The following is a 20,602-nucleotide window of genomic DNA, read 5'->3' as shown; positions in this document are numbered from 1 at the left end:
TATGCGTTAAAGTCTCCGTGTAAGTCCCTTCCCTTATACCGCCCATGTCCACCTCAAGATGCGTAAGAACTTTCTGAATACAGTAAATCAATGAATAGATGCAACTTAACTAACTTCACTGTAGGGTTGGGTTGCATCGACAATTTGAAGGCGAACTAGCAGCGATTTCATTTGCAAGCGATGCGGTCCTCCAGCCGTTACACTGTATGCAGTGCCACCATCCTTCTTTCGCGATGAAGACAGTGCCGGCCCTGAAAATTGGCAACTCTGTTTTTCCTCCATGTATATGTATGTAAACAATCGATTCTTGGTGAGGCAGCTTGCCCCACCTGAAATCGATATTTTTAATAGATTCTATAATAGAGGCAAAACAGAGTTGCCAATTTTTAGGGCCGGCACTGTCTTCATCGCGAAAGAAGGATGGTGGTACTACATACAGTGTAACGGCTAGAGGACCGCATCGCTTGCAAATGCTTGCAAATCGCTGCTAGTTCGCCTTCAAATTGTCGATGCAACCCAACTCTACAGTGAAGTTAGTTACGTTGCATCTATTCATTGATTTACTGTATTCTGAAAGTTTTTACGCACCCTGAGGTGGACATGGGCGGTATAAGGGAAGAGACTTACACGGAGACTTTAACGCATAGCTAGAAATGTATGTAAACAATCGATTCTTGGTGAGGCAGCTTGCCTCACCTGAAATCGATATCTTTAATGGATTCAAATGGAGGCAAAACAGTGTTGACAAATTTCAAGAATCGCCACCGGATGAAGAAAGAATTGTAGTTTCTGGATGAAAACTATAATGACTTGCAAAAGGAAAACGCCGTGTGATACCTCGGCTGTTGTCTAATATCTTTTGATAAAAGATTTCTGGTAAATTTTTAAATATTTTCCTCATCAATTCTTTCTATCTACCTGAACGCCTCTAGAAGTTTCTTGTCTCTTCACCTTGTAGGTATGCAGCACTTAGTGATTTTAGAGGCTGAGCCATGGGGGCTACCGCTGGAGGAGAAGATGCTGCCCCAATACCTGAAAGAGAGTGGATACGCGACGCACGCCATCGGGAAGTGGCACTTGGGCTTCTTCCGCAAGGAGTATACGCCAACCCACCGAGGTTTCGACTCTCACTTCGGATACTGGCAGGGCTTCCAGGACTACTACGATCACTCCGTTAAAGCCACGGTATGTATACCCACCTGCTCCAGACTGTATTCATAGTGGATCAAGAGGGAAGAGAGGGGCCACCGTGGCTTGCCGGGACCAGTAGAAAAAGAAATGGGGGTGAAAGAGAAGAGGGGGAGAAGAACGATGGAAAGAATTAAAAAATAGCATACTGCAATAGTCTTATGGCTATTTCATGACCAGATTCATTCTTGGGTTTTTTCTCTCGCTCTCTCTCTTTCTCTTTGAGGGAATAGGAGTATAGTTTGTTCATTATTATATTACTTTGTCATGCATCGCGGTTTTTTTTTTTTTTCTGCCTTTACAAAATATTCTAAATATGATAGGTCTGAGAACTCAAAAAGTACAGTATTCATAAATTTTAATTTTAATTATTTCAAAAATGTTGAATAAAATTGCTATAAATTTGATTTTGGTTGGGTCACTTTGTTTTTATGAAGAAGTACAGAGAGAAAAAAAAATGCCTTGACGTGTATACTTAAGATCTCAAATTGAAATCGGCCGATGGACTCACGGAATAATAGAGCCACGTTTTGAAATGATGAATGTCAAAACTTCGTCTTGTATGAAATCATGATCATTTGTGGCGATATAGAGGTCTAAAAGCACAGATTTTCAACTTAAACATTTTCAAATGACAACCACCATTTTCATTTCCCATTTTCATTTTTCCCCCATTTTTTTCATTTCATTTTAATTTTTTTTCCATTTTCAACCCAGGTAAACTGCAATAAAAGGGAGCCGCGTGAAACTCTGAAAAAGCGAATTAATTTTTAATTTTATTTTTTATTTAGTCTGGTAGTTTGTATTTTCTTGAGTTATGCAGTTAGCTAAGAGCTCGGTTTAAAAAATCGTGTGTTTGATTACACAAGACAGACTGAGGCAAAGCGCGTATGCTTCCTACTTGGAGGGTAATACCCTCAGATAATCGTGCGGACATCAAGTCGGCAGAGCTGAATTCTTCAGTCATAAAAATTCGCAGTAATTAAGGAGCCAGTGAATGAGCTGATGGAACCAACTGCACAAGTTCAAGTCTTCAGCTCGTGAGGTCTTGCGCGTGTATCCGTCATTGCTGATTTTTACGATGCGCGAAAAGTTATATGGCCCGTTGGATGAGACACTGCCGCCAATTTTAGATTCCTAACATTGCCTTTTTTTAAAAAATTAGAAACTTAAAATCAGAAAACTGTAAATTTACTGGATAAGTTTTTCACGATAATTTCAGAGGGCATAAAAATAGGATAGGATTACATGACGCGGAAGTTGGTCGAAGAATATCGGAAATGGGGCATGGATGTTAGTGTGTCCAAGACAGAGAAGCTGGTCGTGGGAGCAGCGCATCAACGGCAAAGCATAGAGCTTGAGGATGGGCGGCGCATCGAAGAGTGTGATGAGTACAAGTATCTCGGTGTCTGGCTTGATCAGGATGGAAGGATGGATAGAGCAATTAAGGACAGGATCATCCAGGGCAGGAGAGCCATCGCGATGCTGAACGGGGTGCTCTGGGATCAGAGCATCTCAAAGGCAAACAAGCACCGGATTAATGACGCCATCGTTAAAAGTATCGTGCTCTATGGTAGTGAAGTGTGGCCTTTGACGAAAAGAACGCAAGAAATGTTGAGGGCAACTGAAATGGATTTTTGGCGGCGATCTGCCGGCATTTCGAGACGGGACCGTGTCCGTAATGAGAGAATTCGCCAGGTGATTAAGGTTGAAAAAGATATCGTGTACGACGTCATGTCCAGGCAGTATATATATATATATATATATATATATATATATATATATATATATATATATATATATATATATATATATATATATATATATGAAGATTCTGATCGCCAGCAATGATTAGAACAATATTTGAAATGTTATTTTTCTTGCTTCCATTTTTCGCAAGTAGGCGCCAAACCGCAGAAATTTCGTTGGTGCAAAATTCACAGGTGAAACGAGGTTGATAAATTTCAATGGTAAATAAGATTGCTGAATGATCTTTATGAGCACATATATATTAGGAATCATCAATGTTTACATTGAATGATTATTGAAGCGACCAGGAAAAAAAATAAAACATTGAGAGTAAAAGCAAAAAGTCACGTGCATCAGAGTGCATCGTTGTGAATTATCTGCACGACGATAATCTGTACCATTTTCCCTTTTAAAGAAGATCGTGAGGCCGAGATGCTTCCAAATTTTTTATTTTTTTCATGTGTTGTGATAATATTCTTTGAAGACTCATTTGCTTCAAGATATCGAGTAATATGTTCTTTTTAAAAAAAAAGAGAAGAAAAGAAAGAAAAAAAATTTGAGGGTCAATTTTTGAAACACCGCAATCGAGATTCAAGGTCTAGTATTTTCACCATCAGTATACTACGGAGGCCTGTTGGAATTGGCCTGTGCACAATACCGTAGAAATATAGAATATTCTCTCACGCTTGAAAAAAATACATCGTCTGTTACCGGGAAAAAGGGGTGAAAAAAGTTCGTGCTAGCTCATGAAGCGTTCATTTGTGAACCGAGAAGATTTTTTTGTGCACAATCTCCATAGTCAGTTTTTGAGATCTCGATGGGGCAGTTGTGCGAGTGAAAAACTCAAGAATTCAAATCTATTGGAGCACCCGCACTGCTGCGCGTCACCACACTTTTCAGTATTTTACAAGAAGAACAAATATGTTCGGAATATTAATTTTCATCTATTTTTAGCCATGACTCCCCCTGATTGAGGGGAATTTTAGTTACTCCACCCATTAATCATATCTTTGGAGCCATTTCTTCGCGCGCGAGAAACAGTTCTGGCGGCCGAGTCAAGTCCAGGCTCCACGAGGCGGGGAGGCCTGTCTGATGAGGACCTGTAATTTGCAGATTTTTCTTCGCCTGTGATCGAATCTGAAGTGATTCACTTCAGCCTCGTTGTTGCAAACTTTCACGTGATAATCAGTAAAATGCACATCATGATCCGAGTTACATGGTTACATACATTATGGAGTCGCTTTCATCAGCTCTCTCTGGCGCTCTGCGACGCCTAACCTTCACAGTAGCCGATCCTCCCACAGGCCGTCAGGGAGCTGGCAATTCCTCATTTCATTTAAAATCCTCTTCGTCTCCTCCCAGGAGGAACACACAATCAAACAAACATCTTCTTTGACAGCCTCTCTTCCGTCATCCTGTTAACACGACCGTACCAGACAAGCTATTTAGTCATGACGTCGAATACGATGTCATTTTCGACTTCCAAGATGACCTGAGTTACGCGAATTAAACTCAGTTAGAAGATTGAAAGTGCAATAATTATACGTTCGATAAACAGCTTTACATGACCGACAGCTTTAAAATATAGGTGTGGGAACAGTTATTTATTTTAGAAAAAAGACAAAAACATTTTAACGAATGTGCATTGAATGTTCATATCAGTAGGACACACATTCTGCAAGGCATGTCTGAGGCGACCTATTTGAGATTTTTTTTTTTTTTTTTTGGTATTTTTTTTCAAATATAAGCTGCATAAAATTATCATACAAACTCTTTCTTTTATTGTAATGTATTAAACATATTCGTTCTTACGATTCATTTCTTGATAAGACTTCGAAGCCAGAGGCCTTAAACCTGCAATATCGTGCTCTTTTCTCATCTTACAACGTGACAACCATGTAGATATTCACCGTAAAAAAATTAAAGTCGAGAAAAATGCTTTATGCTGCCGTCGAATAATTGACCTTGACCCTGGTAATGAAAGTTCGCTTACTTTGTGCGTTTTTTGATCCTCGCGCATTCCAGAGTTTTGGCCTTCAAGGTTGAAAGATCTTAAACTAAGGCAACGTGCCTTTGAGAGACCTTGACCCACGGATTTGACGATGGATCGGTGTCAAGAGATACCAATGTAATTAGATTAAAGGAGGAAAAACTCACTGAGGAAAATTAAAAAAGAAGTTTAATACTACCGATTAACTGCCTAGTCATGAATTCACGATCCTAAAACTTTTGTTCGTGGTATATTCTCTACCGTCCTGAACGTGCTAAAGCTTTTCAAAATCGTTCACCTTGTTGAAAAGTGCGGATATTTTTTTCACTGTGCAAAATTTTTGTTTGATAACTTCACTCATGCACTCGAATTTTAGTAACTGTTGGTAAATGAAGGGCTTGGAGGACAAGGGGCACGGTGCAGTCTTTGCTATTCGAGAAATACGTGTTTGAAGTTTCAAAATTACGTGGATCCTTATGGCGGAGAGAAAGTTCTAACTGACTTTTTGATGCTTAAAAATTGGAATTTGGAAGCGAATTTGTCACAGATTATGCATTGAGACTAGTTTTACTTGAAATCATTAATATCTCAATTTTTTCAAAACCTGCACTTATGCGCCTTGTCCTCCAAGCACCTTTAATGTACTTTTAAGATCCCTGATCAATGGTATTTTCACCATAAATCATGTAGTCACCGATTTGATGGGTCAATATAAAATCACGAGAGTAACGCGTAAAGCGTAACGCATTTAACGCCTGAGACACAAAGAGCTTTAAAAGGTTGGACCGCGAAGCGGTCAGGGGGTGCATCCCCCCCCCCCAAGTAACTATATATTTTTCATTTGCTACAATAACTCACCTCTAACTCGATTGACACGTGTATGCTTAGTTTGCCAAGTACCATGGTTACGACATGCGGCGGAACATGAGCCTGGATTGGTCGGCGCAAGGGAAGTACTCGACGGACCTGTTCACGGACGAAGCTGTGCGCATCATCAATACTCATGAGCGGGAAGACCCCCTGTTCCTGTACATGGCCCACCTGGCACCCCACACGGCCAACACCTATGAACCCTTCCAAGCTCCCGATGAGGAGGTGGTTAGGTTCGCCCATATCGAGGACCCTGAACGACGAACTTATGCCGGTACGCTCTCTTTGAATTCATTTTAGAAGACAGTTGGAAAATAAAATTTTTCATCACAGGTTGTAAAAATGGATGTTTTGTGCTATGCTGCCGTGGTAAGGAAGAACGCCGTATGAGCCCTCAGATGTTGCCAAGTTTCCTTTAATAAAAGTGAATATTTTTTACCAAATTTTTCGGACAATTTTGTATACATAAATTTAATGTAAAATATCTGAAAATTTCGAAGAAAAATATGCATGAATGTCGTCACAAATACATGTTTTATTAAGGGAAATTTGACAACTTCTGAATTTTCATACGGCGTTCTTCCTTAGGACGGCAATATGACCGACCTGTAAAAAATGGATCGACATTCATTGATGCAATGTTTTCAGTGCAGCTTATTTCGTCGAGACAGGTTGGAACATCGTAATTTTGAGTTTCCCATGGGAGGCCCTCCCTTACAATGGAATATGTTGCGGGAGGTTTAGTTCATTTTTGTACGAAGATAGGTCGTAAGGTTGCACTATAGTTCAGCGGTTTCATTTCCTGGACATACCTGAATAGTTTAAATAGCGCATTCTCGAAATAATGGTTCTGAACTGCGCAATTCAAACCACCATACTTCTCATTCGACTTGGTATTTTCCCGAATGTTCCTAAATCACTCCTACATAATCTAATATCAATAGCTCGATTTTGAGATTTTCAAGCTAAGACCCCATACCTGGTGAATGTTAGTCCTAATATTTGTATTCTTGGTTTCTGCAACTGTCGTTTTACTCCGAAATAGCTATGGTATGAAGTGGCGTATTGAATGACGCCAGTCATCCTGTAGTTTTTTTTTACAAAACCTATCTCCCTTTCTTAAATATATCTGATGTGAAGGATTTGCGGTTGGACTGAACTTATTATTTTTGCTCTACTGAAAAACTGAGCGATCGGAACACGGTTCGTAGGTCCTGTGGCGTAAGGGTGTACCTCGATTCCCGCATGAGACATAGAAAGCATAGATTTGTACGGAAACCAGGGCTCGAAATTGATATACGCCCTTACGTCAGAGGAGCGAAGGATTCTGTGACTAGAGCAACTGACCTACTGCCGTTACGTATGTCGCTCCCGTACATTTTAAATTCCATTACTTTTGATACACGCATAGATATCCCACGGATCCGAAACCTTCAATTCTAATCCATATACACTCTGTTCTGCGTGTAAGTCCTAGCGTTATCGCTGAGGCTGTAAAAGTGTTGCGCTGATAATTCGGGTGGTCATAAACTCCCGACTCATAAACGCACTTTGGCGAAACTGGGTGTCCGGCTGGACGTTGTTACGGCATTTAGTTATGTCACGACTTTCCTCGTTGCAGCGATGGTGTCAAAACTGGACCAGTCGGTGGGGGAGGTGGTGAGTGCACTGCGCTCGCGCGACATGTTGGACAACTCGATTATCATTTTCATGTCGGACAACGGGGCACCCACCTACGGACTCCACTCCAACCGGGGCTCCAACTACCCGCTCAGAGGGGTGAGTATACTTTCCAAATAACCATGAATTTGGTTGAGAAATCAGTGGTAGATACGTCGCACAGTGGATCGAGTCAATCAGAGAGGTCGGACATGAAATGTTTGACTAAAACTGCAAATTTTCATGTTTAATTCGTCACATTTTAAAGGGGGTGCTTCTGGAAGGAAATTTCACAAGGAAACCAATGGAACCACTTTTAAAATCTCAAAGTTTTGTTTAAACGGAGTCATAAGCTTTTAAAGTTTCCAAATTTGTCCGACCTCTCCCATTAACTCGACCCACTGTGCGTCGTTTCTGAGCACAGCAAAAATGTACCACTGTGCTGCATTCCTCATAAACGATGTCCATTTCTGCTGGTTTAGGTGAGTCTATGGCGAAACTTCAAGAGAATCTGAAGATGTTGAGCGATATTTTGCTGAAGTACTAATTTCAAGTTGAAGTTTATTTAAAAAAAAAAAATGGATCAATCGCGCCTGAAAGCACTTTACACACATACCTATTTTTCCCTGAGAATCTATCATTTAACCGTAAAATAAAGGTAACGCGAAGATTTACCAAACAACGCAAGATCTCATGAGAGTGCACTTTATGTATACAACAAATAATAAAATCAAATAAATGAAAAACCAATGGAGTTGAAACCACATTGAAACTTACCAGCTATTTCGTTGCTTATTTTAGCATTGATTACATATTTTTCCTATTTTTGTGGCATTATCATGGTATCTTCCACCTAATCTTCGTCTTAAGTGTAGATCCTACGACCAAAAAATTTCAAGCAGTAGCACTGTTTGTTCTTTTTTGATAAAATAAAGTTTGAAACACCGCGAACGAGTTGAGTACTTTCGCAGTCCATATGTGTCGTGTCAGTTCGCCTTCAATTATTGACTCTGCAATGTACGATACAGCACATACCGTCAGCTATTCTTTAGCACGATGTGTAACAGTGTAGCTGGAACCTCCAGATTTTGACTTTTTGGACTTTCTTGATGAACTCGCTGGAACTTTCTTGAAATGATGAACTTACGTTGTTTTTAGATCAAAGAGACACCTTATGAGGGTGGAGTCAGAGGAGTTGCAGCCGTTTGGAGCCCGTTGATCAAGAAACGAAGCAGGGTAGCCAATCAGCTAATGCACATTGCAGACTGGCTGCCAACGCTACACTCTGCAGCAGGTTAGATACATATATTATTAGAATTTCTAATGACCTAGAAAAAGATGCTGTATATTCTAAAACAGTGGCAAACTAAAAAATTAAATACGATGATGAGTAAAATAAAAAAAAATTGAAAGGTTGTATGTGAACTGCCCTCAAGTTTTGTTTCGTGCCAAAATCGTTGAATTTGTTTATGAGGATTTATTGAGATGTTACTATCGCCACTTGAAATTCATGAAATGTGCGAAAAAATTAGGTTCTACTGATGTCTCTGACGATCCTTTTCTTTCAATTATTTCGATGCCATAGGTTCAAATTGGTCTATAAATTACATATCAGATCTGATAATCCGATACATGATTCATGCACTCATTCAAATCTACGACTTATTCTAATTTAGTATATCCTGATTTAAGAAATAGTCATCACTCGAAAGAAATGACACATGCAGTTTCTATAACCATAGCGAAAAATGCAATGACATGCTTGTACTGTCACACCATAATTTTTTATTTGCGTTTTTGGAATTTTGCCATTGATTTGTCATTGTCTTACTTTTAGATATTTTGAATAAATCCATCGTGTTTTTTTATTCAAATAGGATTAGAGACTTCTTTGCCGAAAGATCTGGACGGAGTGGACATGTGGAGGGCCCTTTCAGAAGATTTACCTTCACCAAGAACCGAGCTTCTTCACAATATTGACGATATTGGGGAGGTTTATTCTGCCCTCCGTTCTGGCCCTTGGAAATACGTCAAAGGTAAACAATTTTTGTACGAGCATATACAACTGTTTAATAAAGATCAAAACAAGTTTGTGTATATTGCATGTGGCTAACAAATATACTACTAGCAAATGCAACAGGCTTTATAAACACAATTGTGTGCAGAAATAGTGGCAGAAAATCTTATTTCCAGCGTTTGTGACGATTTGAGTGAAGTTAAATCGGCAGAAATTTCCAAAACGTATGATGTTCAAATTGTTTCACGCTTAATTTTGCAATTCGTTATTTTTTAAGGTAAATTAACCTATTTTGAATCTTCTGTCGCAACAGCTGAAGTAGCGGCTTGAATAGGTAAAATTTGAATCACACATATGATCAGATTTTTCGTTTTAGCAACCGAATATTTTAGAATGCATGCCTTCATGGAGAGAAAGTTATAACATCTCGCAATTTTTACTTATGGCAACTTTAAGGCATAAACATAACGACAGTCTAGAATGAAAATGAGTAGTTACAAACCTGGACGTGGTTAACTTCTGCTACTTTTTCCTGTAGCAGTGAGTTGATTAGTAGAGAGCTCCCACGTATAGTGCCAACAGTGGCGTGGCGTGCTTTGCGCCTTGCGGTAAATCAAGTAATTTGCCATTTAAACCAATGGAAAAGGATCAATAAATAGGTTGTTCGCACCGAGCACCTGAATAACCGATTTTTTACCACAGCTTCATGAGGAAACATCGATGATCAATCATTCACGCCTCGCCACTGCGATTAGTTAATAAATTTTGCAAGTTTGGAGACTTAAACGCATGAATAGAAAACAAGTCTACTACACTTTTTATCGCACATTTCTACCACCTCGCAATTGAAAATTCGATGATTTTTTCGCAAACTAACGAGTCATTGTGTCTTTATAACCGGCTAATATTCAGAATTTTTTGACTCAGCTCTCCTTCTGCGAGTAGTTTGAATCGTGTCAGTTTTCATAAATCACTGAGTATGCACTCAATACGCGGTCTCCATTTATAAGGACCACACGGAAGCTTCATGTAAGTCCATCAAAATAGCTTTCAATGGAAAAAAAAAAAAAAAAAAAAAAAACACATTGGATCTAGAGTCCAGACTCTTAGAAACATCAACAAGAAAAAATACTCTTGATTCCATCGTATTTTTGCTTAAATCAAGAACCAAGCCTCTTAATTTGAGCGGATTTCCTTTTGATTTAAGCAAAAATCTAATTGAATCAAGAGTATTTTTTCTTGTCAATGTTTTCAAGAGTCTGGACTTTAGATCCAGTGTGTTTCTTTTTCCAGTGTTCATTAATGAGAAATGACTCCTCAGAAACCCTTAATTGGCTACCTATTCTGTGCACTATACATGCAGGTTATTTAATTCTGGTCACCGATTAATACGAAACTAGAGTTTCCTTCAAGTCACTCAAAGGTACAACTTTCTGAACTAGAATCTTTACCTCGTGGAATACAATGGAGCTTAGTTCAGTGCCCGGGCTAGTCTCTATATGTAGTTTCTATCACTTGAAGCAGCCTCGCGAACACTTTCCTCACCAAATGACCAGTAAATCGCGTGTGAGGAAGTACTGTGGCTTGAAATGCAACAATGATCGTGGAGGATTAGGATCGGCGAACCGATCGTCGGCAACAATCAATCAATCAGTCGGCCGATGCCGATGTATCAATCATTCTGTGCGGAACCACTGCACTGTGGTGTTGTAAAAGACCGTCTGCGGGCAAGGACATCGTCCCTCCTAAGTACTGATTACCGCGCAATGCTTTCAGTATTGGTTCTTTACACAGGGTGTAACAAAAGTATTTTGCTTACCGTGAGCATTTTCAAATAAACAATTTCAGCCATAATGTTGCTACATATATCACCGTCCGATGAAATCTGCGTACGGTAGTATTATCAGATCAGATCAGATCGTATTATTAGTATTATCAGATTTATCGTTCCCTTGGGAAATTTTAGATTGTGTAGAATTTTTTTAAGTCTCAAAAACAAACAAACAAAACAATAAAACCGTGACCCTGTTGGTGCGAACCTTTCGAGGACTGATAAATTTAGTCTCGACTGTAATGTTCGTATTTTCTTGGATTTAAAATCCACTGAAGGAATATGGTTAAATGAGATGAACCTTTCAGATCTTTTGTAGACATGTCGCTCTTTTGTGAGCTAGTTACGATTACTATGCCGGTTCATCAGAGTGAATGGTTTCGTGCCATTAGAAAATAATTGTTACAGATTTGGCATGGTTCTGATACCTTACTATAAATAAAAGACCCTGTTGAACACAAAAATTTTGATTTTATGGAATAATTGAGCTTAGGATCCCTAAACATTTGAAAAATTAGTTCTTGAAACTTCATAATTACTCGTAGTTGCACTTCTTAATCACCGAGTGAGCTTGACCGTTAATATGATAAATTGCTGGATGGAAACTCTGTATCATAATTTGCACTGCTACGGATGTTTCAAATCATTAAAACATAGTAAACACGGCATTAGACTGCATCGTCACAAATATGCATACCAGTCACACAACAGTGTAAGGGTTGTTTTGACTATGCAATTATGCATGCAAGTTATTTGCGTCTCGGACGATCAATGACCAGTGATTAATTACTTCGCGACAACGGTTTCGTTTGGAAACGCAATAAATACGTTTGCACTGCTGTATTTTACAGTGAAAAAGCAAATTTAGATCTAAACAAATATTTGCTCAAACTAAACCTCTGATCGTTTCGCATGAAAAACCGGATTCTTGAAAATTCAGATCGTCCCCTGCATCCTTGCATTTTGCAGGAAAGCCTTTTTTTGTATTCTAGACGGTAAATTTAGTCTTAAATTTGCTTTCCTGCTTTATATACCTTTTGAAAAAATAAATGACGAGATTTATTTCATTCGATACGTTTATAACGCTCAGTGCTACGTATGGAAAAATCAGAGCCCTTCTTTTTTTCTTTTTCATTTGCACCTCCCTCTTATCAAATTTTTCTGGCTTGATATATTCAAGAATTACCTGTCATCGATATAGCAATTTTTTTAAATTTCCCTCTTCAGAGGAAGAGCTCTCAAGATAGTATTAATGGTATCGTTTTACAATTGGAATCGTCATTGTCATTGGCCCCTTCATTATCGAGTGATGCAATAACTATTACAAATACGTCTGTTGCCCAGTGCGACGCGTTAAGTTGAAGGCTCCTCTAAAGCCACCAGACATATCGATGCATCGCTTCGTCATGGAGTCGTCAGACATTTAGGAAGTTCAGATGCATTGAAAAAGATTTTCATCGAATTTTAACATGTAATATTCTTTGAAAACGAAATACACTTTCTTTACTCTTAAATCACTACATCTGCCAAAGTAAGGAGCCAATGACTGCATAAAATAAGCTATTGTGGAACATATGCATCGAAATTTTGGCACATGAATTTTACCATCCTATAGGGAGACCATGTTTTAAAACCGTGCCTTTTTTTACATGAAACACGTTTGAAACGTATGTAAAAGGTGAACTTTATTCTCTTTCATTTTTTTTTAGGAATACATCAAGAAAGTAAATTGAAACCTCATTTTCTAATGTTGCGCTATTTAGTTTAGGCTCTGCAATGATTCTAAACACTGGACTTTTGTTTTTTTAGGATCTGTTTCAAAGGGCAGGACTGACTCGTGGTACGGTGAATCAGGGCGGTCAAACAACTTAACTGACGATGAAGTGAGGAGTTATGACGTCACCGCAGTACTACACTCAAAAACAGGTGCAGCTTTGGAGGATTTGTTACTAAACAGCAGATCAAAACCAAAGAGATGCGACTGAACGCAATAAATTCTGTTGCTGCCAACGCTAATTACGGTAAACTTGATTGGCTTTACACCATGTCATTACCCTATGGGACCTCAAACTCTGCCCTTCATTGTTTAAGATTATATGTGCATTCTATAAAAGCATCGTGAAAGCTACACCCTATTACCATGTTTTAGATTCAGAGACAGTTTTTGAGAGCAAGAATGAAACATGTACAAATATATCCCATTGAAACAATTTAATAATTTACATTTTACAGCATGTCTGAACTTAAGATAATTTGTTGGAGCTTCCAGGAATCCTACTTTTACTGAATACGGTGATACTTTAAGTAGATTTTAATAAACTGCACGTGCAGTTTTATTGAAAGTACAGCTCTCATGATCAAACTGTGATTTAAACTGACTAAACACAAAATCATTGAAATAATTGTAGTTTTAGGTACCGCTGAACATGATAAATCTTACATCATTATCAAAGTTAATATATATTTAAAAAAAAAAAATTAAACGAATCGTGAAGTCTCTATCCCAATATATACGAACGACAATCCAAATAAAAGAAATAATTTTCTAAAGCAATTTCAAAGCATTAATTGCAAGGTACGCATCACCATAAGACCATGACGTATCCTTTTTTGATTTTTACCCATTCGACTGGGTTCCCTCCCAAGACGTTCATTCCATAAAAATACGAAGATGTTAATGGAATTTAAATGCTCTGGCGATTTAATGAATCTCAGTATGTGTATACCTCGATTTTGAAAAATGGATCCTCCTGTAAGAAAAATCATGCACAGAGAAATAAGCGAAGTTGATTTAACATTCTGGATGTAAAAAAAGTGTGTGAGAACTCACAGAATGCTGAATTACCCGCTATGGCAGTTAGTTTTACATCTTGATATTGCATTTTGTAAGTTCTCGCACACTTTTTTTACATCCAGAATGTTAAATCAACTTCACTTTTATTTCATTGTAATTATTGTACATGATATTGTGAGCAAATTACCTCTTCTTCCCTTCAGTTTTCGAAAATGAGGGTTTTTTTTCTTTGCCTTCATTTCTACTTCTGTCTCCGAAATAGTCTAAATGACGTCATGACTTGACGGTCCACTGAAATGGAACACGCTGCAGGTAAACAGATGGCAGATGGGTTTGAGGACATTGGCGAATGACTCGCCATCCGTAATTAATCCTCTCGTTTGGTCGGGCAATCGTGCCGGATCTTGAGGAAAAATCCCGTATTTTAGGCGAAGACCCAATCTTGCGCTGTAGCAATTTGGCAACAATTCGACATTGATTCAAATATGCGTCTCGCGACTTAAATTACTCATACGGCGGCGCAGAGTAAGCCTTAACTTGGCCGAAATTAAACTTTAGAGTCCGCTGAAGTTGTGTTTCAGATCTTACGAATATCACCTCGACTCATCGCAGCTTAGAGTGACCAGGACCAGTATTAAAAACTGGACAGAAGGTTTTACAAGGGCTTCGTTCTTACTCAACGATAAATTAAACCGCTGCAGAAACATGGGTTTGACCTTGACCCTTTATTGCATAGCGTTGCATGAAAGCAAAAAAGGGCAGTTCATAAGATTCGTACTTAACGCAAAATTTTGGATTTGTCGACCCCCTCCCCGTCCTGAACTCCCTCGTAACGCTTTGGTGAAATAAGTCCCAATTCTTTAACGGGTAAAAAATAAATATGGTAAAGCTCTCCTTAGCCTTCTCTTCTCCTGAAGCGTTACGTATTTATGAACAGTAATCAGTGGACAGTAGGAGGGAGTGCAGTATATAGTAAATAGTAGATGGTAATATTAGAAAGTTGTTAGTAGATAGCAAATAGTGGATAGTAGTGTTCGAGATTACATAGTATATAGTAGATGGTAGCTAGTTGATAGTAGGCAGTAGATAGTGAATCGTAGATAGTAAACAGTAGGTAGTATACACTAATACTAAGATACGATACTCATTTCGTCATCGCTTACTTTCATTCCATTAGCATTTATTAACTCATAAAATAGCAATAGTCATCATCTAGGTCATTTATTCTAAGCGCTAACTTCCTTGTCAACAGGAAATTGCACCAGCTACACTACAAATAAACTTGCGTGGCGCATTTGTACGTTGGGTGAGTACCACAGATTCAAGGGTTCTCTCGGTTACTCTCAGGTCGTTCCTTTATTTCGCACTTTTTCGGTGTATGTTTCACATTTTTGTGTTGTTACTTCACGGTGCGGTGGTTGGTACCATTCTATGCTCTGTTGTATCTAGGATTTCTGTTTTCTGGGTGTTTGAGATACTTGTGGAAATTCTAAATATATTTTGATCAAAATTTGGATTTGAGACCTTAATTTTTCAATTTAATGGCACAAAAAAATCAAGGATTTCCCCATGCACATTTTTCAACGAGTAAAATCGGTTTAAGTGCCGCTTTTAACTACTTCCTGTAAAATTTTCCTTGGATGTCGAGATTTGTGATCGGGAGACTACAAAAATGTGCCTCTACTTTCCAGCCCGGCCCTTTCATTCCCTTTCACTCCCTTCACCCAACGCTCATCCTCATTCAACCTTCATGTTCACATTCCTCTATCACTCTTTTCAAGTAAAATGATGCTTGCGTTTAAAAAAGTTATAATTATGGGTCTTGTATCCTTGTTTCGATCGATGGTCGAACTCTAATTGTAAGCCTTTTTCTCTGTATACGTGTGTGTTTTTCTCTGTGTGTTTTCGCTGTAAATAAATGCTTTCAATATGTTTTGCGGGGGATAATATGACTTTTTCACTCTCTCTAAGCTTAAAAATATCACGTGACGACTATAGACATCCTTGAGAATTTATGTGCAAAATTGAATAAATATTAGGATTCGATTTTGATTCAAAAAGGGAAGATGACACGTAATAAATAGAGGTTCACCGTGTCCCTCAGACTCCCCAAGTTTGCAAGTTGCCGGAAGCTACCGCGGTTTCCTTTGCTTGCTTCCAGATACGGTGACTAGAAATTGCCCCCAGACGCGGGAAATTTGAAAAGTGTATGCAAAGCTAAAGGCGTGAATTTCAGACTTTTTTAATAAGACCATCTTAAATTGATTTTTAAACCATTTAACACCATAATAGTCTGTTCTTAAGGCTGTATCTCTTGGGTGTAACAGACTCATCAAGAGCCAATGAAAACTTCCCTATCTCCATCCCCGGCACTTAACCTTCCAAAAACTTTGATCCCTACACAGCCTTTGATATATTTCTAGAAAAGGCAGAGAAAAATACGAGAGTGAGAGCGAGAACGAATCCGTAGGATATTGAAAGTGATATATATTCATGGAACGCTATACGTGGGCACCTAACAACGGATCCATTTGGCAACAGCCTGCAACCCTCAATACTAGGATACATGTGTGGTAGCTAGGAATTCTGTAAGGGGGGAGGGGTCCGTGACGGTAAATTTACATTGTTTTGTGTGGGTCCAAGGGGTCTGGACCCCCTCCCCCCTTGCCTAGGTCACTGCTAGGATACGTTATTCTTACCCCCAACTATACACACATTAAGCCACTTTCACAGCGCAGCCTCGCGCCCTGCGACGCCCGATCGTCATTGCCCCCTATCCTCCCAGAGATCATCAGGCAATGGAGATGTTGCATGTGTGAGGAATTTGCAATTTGACTATTGATTTTTATGTAAAAGTTTGCGAGAAACACGATGGTGCCACTGGAGTTCTCTGAAATCAACTCCCAAGCTCAAAAAAGTTCTCAAGTTGAGGCCAAAATTGAGGGGATATCCCACGCTATCCTGAGAGTCTACCTCTAAATCAAGACAAACTCTCCATGCAAAGATAGGGAGCAAATACATTAACAAGGCTGCCACTTTATTTGGGGACTCTAAAACTGAAAACAAGGGAACCCTGCCAATGTATTTGCTCTCAATCTTTGCATGGAGAGTTTGTCTTGATGTAGAGGTGGACTCCAAGGATAGCGTGGGATATCCCCTCCATCTGGCCTCAACTTGAGAGCTTTTTTTAGCCTTGGAGTTGATTCCAGAGAAAACCAGTGGTACCATCGTGTTTCTCGCGAACTTTCACATTAGAATGAACAGTCAAATCGCAAATTCCTCACACATGCAACATCTCCATTGGCACCTTCTGATCTCCTCCTCAACCCTTGTCGCCAACCTTTCACAGGACCCCCAAATAACTTGGTCATTTTCTTGATTGCAGACTTCCCGAAGTTCGAGGACGAGCTGCGCCTGCTGACGGCGCGCGGGGTCCTGGCCCTGCGCGCCGCCGCCGAGGTCCGGTGCAACGAGTCGATGGCGCCCCGCGAGTGCGACGCCACCAAGTCCGCCTGCCTCTTCAACATCGCCGCGGACCCCTGCGAGCGGACCAACCTGGCCGCGGCCGAGCCGGACCTCGTGCGCATCCTCGAGGAGAGGGTGGCCGAGCTCCGGAAGACCGCCAGGGCGCCGCTCAACAAGCCGAGCGACCCCCTCGCCGACCCGCACAACTGGAACGACACCTGGACCAACTGGCACGACGCCCTCGACCAGCTCAACCAGGTCCAAGTCACACCGCCCAAGCCGGACCTCAAGGTCGTCGTTCTCTTCGCCGCCGTCGTCGCTGTCCTCTGCGTCCTGGGGCTCATCCTCGCCGTCAAGTTCGTCGCCCCGTACGCCCTCGTTCCTTCCGATCAGTATTCGTCGCCCAGGAAGTTCCGCAGCTTCACCTTCGGACTCAAGCGGGAGACGGAGGACTTCCAGAAAGGCTCTGTCGTCACGTGAAGAGCCTGCATTTTTGTGACTCAGGGACAGATCTAGCGTTCGCCTATTGTTCATAGCACACGGAGAAAATGACTTCAGATCATTTAGCGCACCAATGTTTCGATTGAAGAAACCGAATTTTTTGGGAGATTGAACTATTAATGTTCTTATTAGAGTCCGTTTCACAAAAAATGGCGACTGAGGGGCAAAGCTAGTTGACCCGCCTAGTCCAATTCTGCCGTGCTAAAGAAAAACACCGTATCAACGTTCGGGAGTGGCTAAATTTCCTCCGATAAAATGCTCATTTTTGAAGAGAGTTATGAATACTTTTCATCCAAATTTTCAGACACTTCAGATCGAATTACGAACAAAATTCTAAGAAGAACTGGGGGAAAAATATTCAGAAATTTTCCCGGATATACATGATTTGTCAGAGGAAATTGGGCAACGTCCGAAGGTTCATACCGCGGTTTTCCTTAGCACGGCAGTATTGTTGAAGGGTTGAAGAGCAGGTATTGCGCTTCGACACTTCAATAATAGAACTGGACTAGACAATTAGCCCCGCACCTCAGCCGTCACCTCTCGTTACGCGGACTGTAGTAAGAACTTTGATTTGCACTTACCCCCTGCCGACTACCTCATTCATTTGAACCAAAGTTCGGGTTCTACGATCAAATAATTCGATTGCTTGGGCCTAAAATTCGTCATCCCTCTGACATAATGGCGTGTCTGGATTATTGCATGAGCTCCAGAATACATGGGTTTATACGTAATACAGGGCTCACGTGGACTGGACTAGATACGCCCTTAGGTCAGAGGAGCGATGAATTTTGGAGTACCATGTAAACCGAAGGCTAGTTTTTACCCTCCAGGTTTTTTTTCTCCGTGATAAAGTTTCTTTGTAGGAGAGCAAGGCAGCAACAAATTCAAAGGAGTCATATCTGGTTTGGGTCTGATTTGCTTGAATCCAGTTTGATTATACACCGAAACTTATATGGGACATAGGCATCGGTTTTCTAGATCTGTTCTTGACAAGTGCCATTTTAAATTAAACGGGTATACGGAATAGATGGAAGAAAGGTTTCACGAGAGTCCTATATTGGAAGATGATATGAATGCATTTCTGAAGGCTATACTTACTTGGTAACAAGTTTTAATGTAAATCTAACAAATCTGCTCATTCACACCCTGCTTAAATTGAAAACGGAATCCATATTAAAATTTTGACATGACGCCACGTATGGGTACTGATTTGGAACGAATTTCAGTTTGCGAGCAACGCACGTCTATGGAATTATTGTGAGGGCGGGGAAAATAAGAGGAAAGAGGCAAAAAAAATGTGTTCCTTTTCACTTTTAAATATGTCCCCCCCCCCCCCCCGTCTGCAGGCTTGATTACTATTGGTTCTTAATTTTCCCAATTCCCCTTAAGAAAGTGGAGGACTTATGCTCCTTCCTGCCAAATGTTACGCCAATGTCTTAGGGAACAGTAATGCCTTTACTCCCGAGTCATCCAATAATTCTAAGTGATACCATTTTTAAGATGAATAAATTAGGAATCTGGAACCTTTTTCGTTGGTTGCCCAGACTAATTGCGGATAACTACCGCCAATCATGTAGAATATCTTAACGACCATTTTAACCTGGTTGTAAGAACTTTAGTGGAATTATTATGATGATAGAAACGAGAGAAAGAGTTGTTCAACAGTTGCTGACTATATTCAATGATACGAACCAGCATCGATCTTTTTAATCTGGTGGGACAGTCCCTTCTAAAAGTTCCAATGTCTCGGGTTTATGATCCGTTTGATTAATTCACAATTGTGTACCTAATTGAAACTGTTTGGCGTGGTATTCCCAGTTTACTGTTTTTATTGTACGTTCCAGAAATGCATCTGATCGTTACGAAGAAACTAAAACATAGAATTGAAACTAACCCCAGCTCGTCATGTGAATGCAGAGGGGAGATTGACTTCTTCATGACACCGTCCTTAACTTTATGTCTCGATGATTAAATTTATTATTTATTTATTCATCCAATTGATAAGGGTTTTATTTATACGCTGTATCTGTGATTTAATTTATATATCTAGGCTTAGAATAAAATGTCATTATAATTTTTTGTTTTGTGGAGCACAGGTCAAAACTGCAAATTATCAATATTTGGTCTCATCATATTATTATTGAGGATTGCATTATACTTCCTGCACATTTTTAATATTTGAAAGATAGTTTTCAAAGACCTCAAATTAAAGACTACTAGAATGAGTTGCATAAATACGAGCAAATTAAGAGAATAACTTTCCCAAATCACCCTCTGGAGGTTTCAGGCTCAATTTAAACTCTTTTCATTTGTCTTCCTTTGCGCGTTTGCGTAAGACACAAACCAACAGACCAAGATTTCCCTTTACTTCCTAAATGGGCATTTATAAGCTCTCGCGCTCTACGTATTAAGCGTAAGATATTTGTTCCCCTCTAATGATGTTTCCTCTCATCTTTTCCTCAAGAGATTTCAAATTTTTCAACTTTTATGTCCAACAATATAAAACTTTTAGTATTAAAACTTGTATTTTTATCATAA

At 39.7% G+C, this 20,602-nt stretch overlaps 1 protein-coding gene across 1 annotated transcript in view; it reads left to right on the top strand.

Moving 5' to 3' along the window:
• Positions 1-20,602, top strand: part of LOC109039068 (arylsulfatase B) — a 56,926-nt gene extending 36,324 nt beyond the window's left edge. The window contains 9 exon segments of the mRNA XM_019054398.2: positions 959-1,185; positions 5,816-6,071; positions 7,419-7,576; positions 8,615-8,750; positions 9,334-9,492; positions 13,114-13,230; positions 13,233-13,325; positions 15,351-15,404; positions 17,484-20,602. Coding sequence (XP_018909943.2) covers positions 959-1,185; positions 5,816-6,071; positions 7,419-7,576; positions 8,615-8,750; positions 9,334-9,492; positions 13,114-13,230; positions 13,233-13,325; positions 15,351-15,404; positions 17,484-18,043 — 1,760 coding nt within the window. The 3' untranslated portion in view covers positions 18,044-20,602.

This window comes from Bemisia tabaci, chromosome 4 (assembly GCF_918797505.1).
Source record: "Bemisia tabaci chromosome 4, PGI_BMITA_v3".
Classification (NCBI taxonomy): Eukaryota; Metazoa; Arthropoda; class Insecta; order Hemiptera; family Aleyrodidae; genus Bemisia; species Bemisia tabaci.
The sequence above is the reverse complement of the archived record's forward strand: the minus strand, read 5'-3'. Positions and strand labels throughout refer to the sequence as shown.